This window comes from Capronia epimyces (assembly GCF_000585565.1).
Source record: "Capronia epimyces CBS 606.96 chromosome Unknown aczIQ-supercont1.7, whole genome shotgun sequence".
NCBI lineage: Eukaryota > Fungi > Ascomycota > Eurotiomycetes > Chaetothyriales > Herpotrichiellaceae > Capronia > Capronia epimyces.
In genome coordinates, this window is record NW_006912910.1 from 176,718 (window position 1) to 183,232 (window position 6,515).

General features: G+C 55.2%; 2 protein-coding genes across 2 annotated transcripts; one reads left to right on the forward strand and one right to left on the reverse strand.

The window, feature by feature from the left end:
• Window positions 1-716: 716 nt before the first annotated feature.
• A1O3_07864 (3',5'-cyclic-nucleotide phosphodiesterase) lies at window positions 717-4,066 on the forward strand (the record flags this gene model as incomplete). Its single annotated transcript, XM_007737969.1, has 4 exons — window positions 717-897; window positions 948-1,847; window positions 1,896-2,491; window positions 2,540-4,066. The coding sequence occupies 4 exons, from the start codon at window positions 717-719 to the stop codon at window positions 4,064-4,066; spliced, it is 3,204 nt and encodes a 1,067-aa protein (XP_007736159.1).
• Window positions 4,067-4,767: 701 nt separating this feature from the next.
• A1O3_07865 (uncharacterized protein) lies at window positions 4,768-6,128 on the reverse strand (the record flags this gene model as incomplete). The annotated part of the gene is made up of 2 exons (XM_007737970.1): window positions 4,768-5,941; window positions 6,010-6,128. The coding sequence occupies 2 exons, from the start codon at window positions 6,126-6,128 to the stop codon at window positions 4,768-4,770; spliced, it is 1,293 nt and encodes a 430-aa protein (XP_007736160.1).
• Window positions 6,129-6,515: the final 387 nt, after the last annotated feature.

Sequence of the window (6,515 nt, forward strand, 5' to 3'; positions counted from 1 at the left end):
GCTTCCTCTCTCTGCTGCTCTGCTACTCTGTTACATACTGCTCTGCTACCACGACCACGACCACAACCACAACCACACTCACGTTCCTGCTCATTGTCCTGGCCTTCCTCAAGCTCACTCTTGTCGCGCCCTGCGCCATCCCATCCCATCCCATCCCATCCCATCCACTGCCTCTCTCATCACGCAGAGTCAAGTCGCAGTCCCTCCCGTCGTCATTCATCTCTGTCCATTGACGTGACGGCCGGCTGTGTCTCGTCAACCCTCCCAGCTCCCACAGGTCCCCTGCGACGTCTGCGACTACCCGGCGACTCGAAAGTCTACAGCTGCGGGCTGCCCTCCTTCCTCCTTCCTCATCCATTCTCCGAGTCCCACAATCCCAAGACTGCGCGCTCGGCCTATTTGTACATCTTGCTGGCTTGAACATTCTCGGGCTGTCGCAAGATCCCTAGGCAGCCGACGAAGAGACATCCGTAGCTGGTATCGATAAATCCAAGCTTCCTCGGACGAGACCGCCGTGGGCGCCATGCAGGCTTCCTAATCTAGCCTCAAACTCGATATCCTGCTGGTAGAGCTGTCGTTTGTCTCGAGTCGGCTGGTTGCGCCCCCGACCACAGCCATAGAGTTCAATCTGGCCACCCTCCGATCGCATTATGGGCTCGTAGACTCTCAAAAGCAGGGGTGTCTTTTCCTTTCATAAGCCTGCCCTTCTCAAGACCATGGATCCGGCTGCCTGTCGAGTGGTGTACATTGACGAGCGATTCGATACAGAAAGGTGGATTTCAAGGGAAGCGCTGTCTCCCGGTTCGTCGCACCGAAGAGGGTCGCAGTTTGACTTCTCAGACTTGCCCGCCGACCTCCAGAGCAATATCAGTGCCTTCCTCTCTGTCTTCAACCAAGGTGAGCCTGTTCGGCATTTCCCCGTCTTCGAGGCTGACCGAGCTTCCCAGTGTATGTGTGCACCTCTGGGCGGGCCTTCTCTGCCAAACTGTCCGAACTTCATGACCAAGTCAAAGTCGATTGCACACCCATCCTGGCTTGCTTCGATGTCGGATCCGAGGCGAAGCACGATCATCTAAAGCCCAATACCCGGTTCTCACCGTCGGCCGATTCCCCGCTGCCATCGCCCACCTTGCTCCGAAGGGAATTCACCTTTTCCTCCGAGTCCGATGAATCGTACGGTCTCCAACTTCTATCCCGAATTGCATCTGATCTCCAGGTCGATGAAGGAGTCAAACTGATTATCCCGGTCGCCATTGTTCAGCCCAGACGGAAAGATTCGCACGATCAGGCTCTGGATCGCGTCCGCCCAAGGGAAGTCTTGAGGGCTCCCTACAGTCCCGAGTCGGAGTCGGAGTCGGAAGCGATCGCGATCGATGACTCGTCGGACATCATTGATGCTCAACTGATGCTGCAGTGTCTTGATGCGGGAGCCCTTGACGTGGTGAGGAGTCCGCTGGACAAGGCAGGGATCATGGGCCTTACTGTCCATGCCTATCGGATCTACAAGGATGCGAAGAAGGAGCAGAAAGGGTTCATGGCGATGGTCCGGAGGACTCGAAAGCAATCCTGGGTCGGTATGGACGAAGAGAAGCCCTACGCCCACCTTAGAGAGGCCATGGTGAAGAAGCTACTGAAAGGCATATGTGAGCCGCAGAACGTCATTGAAGACTATCAACACCGTGACCTCTATGTGGAAGAGGCGCGGAAGGAGGTTATAGCCCAGGCTATTGCCAGCTGGGGCTTCTGTGGACACGACTTCACGGAAGATGAGTTGGTCTATGCTGGCTACTTCATGCTGGACCATGCCTTACAGGTGGATGCCGTTGAGAAGTGGCGCATGAGTCAGGGTAAGTTCTTCACTACACGCCATGATGGGTGTCTAACCTGCTTTTCAGCCGAACTGCTTCATTTCATGCAAGGATGTCGAGTCGCGTACAATTCTTTTGTCCTCTACCACAACTTCAGACATGCTGTGGATGTCCTGCAATCGGTCTTCCACTTTCTCGTCCAAGTCGGGGCCCTCCCCCCGTACCCTGCTGGCGCGAAACCACCTCCCTTTGCAGGCAAGACGTCACCCGTAGCCCGGCTACTGGGGCCATTCGAGGCCTTGACTTTACTTATTGCGGCTATTGGACACGATGTCGGCCACCCTGGAGTCAACAATATGTTTCTGGTCAAGCTGAACGCTCCCCTTGCACAACTGTACAATGACCAGTCTGTGTTGGAGGCTTTTCACTGTGCCGCCTACTCTCAGATTCTTCGTCGTCATTGGCCCGCCGCATTCCAGGACAAAGCTCTCCGTAAACTCATGATCAGCACCATTCTCGCCACCGACATGGGCATCCATTCTGACTACATGCAGCAGCTGGGAAACTTGCAGGAAAAGATCCACGAGACCCAGGCCACTGACGGATGGGCCCCGAAGGACGTTGAGTGGGCACGGGCCTTGACCTGTGCGCTGTTGATCAAGTGCGCCGATATCAGCAACGTGGTAAGTTGTACCAACCCAGTCAGTGCAAGCAACCTCTGACGAGTACAGGCCCGGCCTTGGGCAGTCGCCGAAAAATGGACGTTCTTGCTTCAAGAGGAGTTTGCACACCAAGGACAAATGGAGCAAGCTGTTGGGATGGAGACAGCGCTCTTTGGCGGTCCCCCGGAACTGGGAAATATGTTAAAGCTGGCGAACGGCCAGATCGGCTTCATGACCATTTTTGCTCATCCACTCTTTTCCAACGTTGCTGACATAGTTCCCGCTATGCGCTTTGCCGCCGACGAGATTTTGACCAACAAAGGCGTGTGGATAACCCGGGCGGAACATGAAAAGAGAGTACAAGTGCTCCAGCAAGGCGTCCGGCCTGGTGAAGGTGGATCGGTATCTCCGAGGACCTTGAGCCCCATTGGCCGAAGGGGCACGGCAGATAATGGCAGAGATAGGCATGGCCAACTCACCTCCTCTCCTCTACGAGATCGAGCAGATTCCCCGGGGGAAGTTCAGAAGGCCAGCCATCCAACACGTGGCCCCAGAAATGGACATGCCACTCCTCTGGACGGTTCTCAACCATCGTCCTCACCGGTAGAGACGGAAACCACTCTAAGGCCTGATGATCCCGCAGCCCGCGGCACACCAATAACGACAGGGACCAACACAAACCGCACGCCGTTAGAGGTCTGGAGGGGTTCGTCGTCGACAGGAGCTGACACTGGACACCTCTCTCGAGATCACGGCTTTGGCAGCCCTCCCGGCGCTGAGAACAACGAGCCGACTACTACCAATACCCCTACACTGTCCTCGTCAGATGATCAAATGTCATCGGGAGTTGTTCAGGCTCTGCCAGACAACAGGAGGGACAACGCGACCTCAATGCGTGCGGGAAGTGAAGCCATCCCCGCAGAGGCTCTAAACACTGGAAAGGGCGAGGTCTCGGATGCTGAGGCGTTGGCAAAGTTTGATTTTGCAACCTCCAAGGAGGACGAGTCCGTGCGAACTTATGTTCCATTGCAACCACGGCCCGCAGACCACGCCAGTGCCAGTGCCAGTGCCAGTGCCCCTACAAGCGGCTTGGATCTTGAACGTGCCCAAAATCCTACCCCAGAGGAATTTCAGCAGACTAGATCCGCTCTGAGCGAACGTACTACAAGCACAACTTTGAGAGGTGGCATCGAGGAGATTGCCTTGACCCCAAGCCAGAGCACGGAGGCAACGAGCTACACATCAGAGAAAAGTGTAGATTTGGCACGGAATCAGGGTGATTTCCAAGCTACGCGCAATCGTGCCGCGAGCGCCCCAATCCGACAGTCCGCTCCGACAGAATTGAGCCCTAGTTTCAGCAAGGGGAGTAACAGTGCCGGCAGCGGCGAAAGCAGCAAAGTCGATGTGCATGCGACGATACTCAGCAACGGCGATATGGAGGAGGGCCGCCCGAGAGACCGAAAGGACATCAGCAAGACGATCGGCCGGCGGCGAAGCAGACTGAAACTAGGCTTGGCCTTTTGGAAAAGAAACCGGACTGAAAAGAATGTCGAGGAGGGAGATCGGCCTGGGAGTCCAGGTAGCTCATGCGGGTGACACTAACATGCTTGTGGCCCCAGGGGAGACCCTAAGGCCTGCTTGTTTGTGTCTTTGTTTGTCTTGTGGTCCAGCGTTATTGCCCATGGGTTACGTTATGTGGAGGTTTTCTTTTCGGAGGCAGTGTCATGGCATTTGGGTTTCGAGGAGTATCAAAATGTGGACGAATGGGGCCGGTGGCGTTTACGGCTTGTTGCGCCTGCAATATTGATGGTGTGCGCGGAGAGGGGGTTTCTTCTTCACAGCGGATTTAATCTTTTGCGCTTTGTCTGATTTACGATGGACCTGGGCCGGAGACTTCATGAAGCACGTCTATGGCAGTCTCCCGGGTTCCAGTCCAGGGTTCCAGTTCAGCAGGGTGACTGATCGCACACGGGCTGGGAGGTGAGGTCGGTTGAGATGACGGGACATAACGGCAACGGACAGATGCAGGGACATGTTGTGGAAGTGCTGTATACGACTATACGTTTCATGACGGAGAAGAAGGGACTCGGGCATATTCACGTCCAAGGAAACAACCAGCAGGGACCGTCGTTTGAGGTCCAACCCCCCTGAATAAACAAACACATTGACCACATATCTCTGACCAGTACGATGGAGGTTCATCAATCCATTCCAGCCTGACCAAGTAGACAAGAGACAAGTGGGTATACGCCGGGCCTGTCCAAATGAGACCCTCGCCAACATGAGCTCTGGAATTCCTATCCAAGAGCGTTGCGGAACTGCTTCAACAACCCATTCTCCGGTCCGCGCCAGGCCTTCTCGAGTGCACCCACAACCGAGCCTCGTTGAGCAGGGGTGGATGAAGCGCCTCCCTGTCGATGGACCTCGTCCGGCTCGTCTTGGGTCTTACCAGCGTCCCATTCCCTGCCCTCCCCCGGTTTCCGCCATTTTACATGGCGGATATCAAAGTCTCCATCCCCGATTCCTGGCCGCGCGGACGAGGCTTCCCATCGCTTGATTTCGTCCTCGTCGAATCCGGCCTCGCGCATGCGGTCTGTCTGTTTGGCTTTCCAGGCGCGACGATCTCGAAGCGCTTCGAGGGCGTTGTCCCAGTCGTCTCCTCCCCCTTGGCCTTCCGCATAGGATTTTTCTTCGGTGTCAACGTCGAGAGAGGGATCATAACTTGAGGAGAAGTGTGCGTCGATATTTGAACTCCGTGGGTTGCGGCTGAATCCGCGACCCCTCCTCGTGGTTCTATTGTCCCGTGGACGGGGGCCGATGAGCGACGGCAGCGGATCGGAGGACGCAGATGAACTGGACGAGCTACTCCGGCTTCGACGTTGGGTATGTTGGGAGCGATGTGTCTCGTCCTCATTATCAAGTCGCCTTTGCTCTGGACGGGCCGCAGAGTCTCGATGGGAGTGCCGGATTTTCCGATCTAGCCGCCCTCTGTCTTTGCCTTGTATCTCTCTGCTCCTTGATCTCAATCGAGACAATGGCCTGTTTGATGACTGGTGGTTGTGGGATCTTTTCTCCCGATCGTCTTTACCAGAGTAGTCATCGCTGTGTTTCTTCCTTGCCCTCCGTCGTGAGCGTTCATCCCCGCCCCCGTCGCGCTCGGGACTCCGACTTCTTCTATCACTCCTCTCCTTCTCGTTTCTAGTATATCTTACGTTCCTCTCGCCCTCTTCATCGTCACTCATATGCCTCTTGCCTTCACTGCCCCTCTCTCGATGCGGGTGACTATGACGTCTCCTCTGGCCAACAGTATCACGGTCCACCGTGTGCGAATCTTTGGCACCCCTCAAGTTCCTCAGACGGATTCTTGCCTCAAGTTCTTCCTTTTTCTTCAGGGCCGCATTGTGGTTGTCGGCTTCACGTACGAGTGTTTTGAGGAAGCGCGTGTTGGGTTTGGGAGCCGCATTGGCCGGTCTGACAGAGTGAAAGAGGTGGTCAGATCTGGTGCCACCATATGAATAAGAATAAGACTCGGAGCTCACCTCTTAGCCATCAAAGCATAGGTGCCCATCGAAGCATATCGAATCGAACTTTTGCGGGCGTCTTCGGTGAGCAACTTGGCGACATAGTCGTCGTTATCAAGATCTGCAGAGCTGGACATTTTGCAAGGGACGTTTTCCGTCTTCCTGATGTCAGCGGGTCATAATCATTTATTCGGCCATCCTCATTGACTTACCTTGCAGAGAAGGAAGAAGGACGAGGGAGGGTGGAGGGTGGAAGGCAGGAAGCGACGCTCGCGGGGTCGGCGAACCTGCCTGGTAGAGGAGGCCTGGGTTAAGGCCTGGGTTATATTAGTACTTCGTATAACGTGCATGATAAGCGAGTGAAACAGACAAGCGAGTGAAACACCTCAACCCGACCACCTCGACATTTTTGACCTACACGCAACCACAACGCATAGAAATGTTTGTAACTACTTAAATTCCTCTTCTTCAGACGAAGTAATCACTACTTGACAGGTTCTAGAGTTGTGTCCGACGTTGCCGCA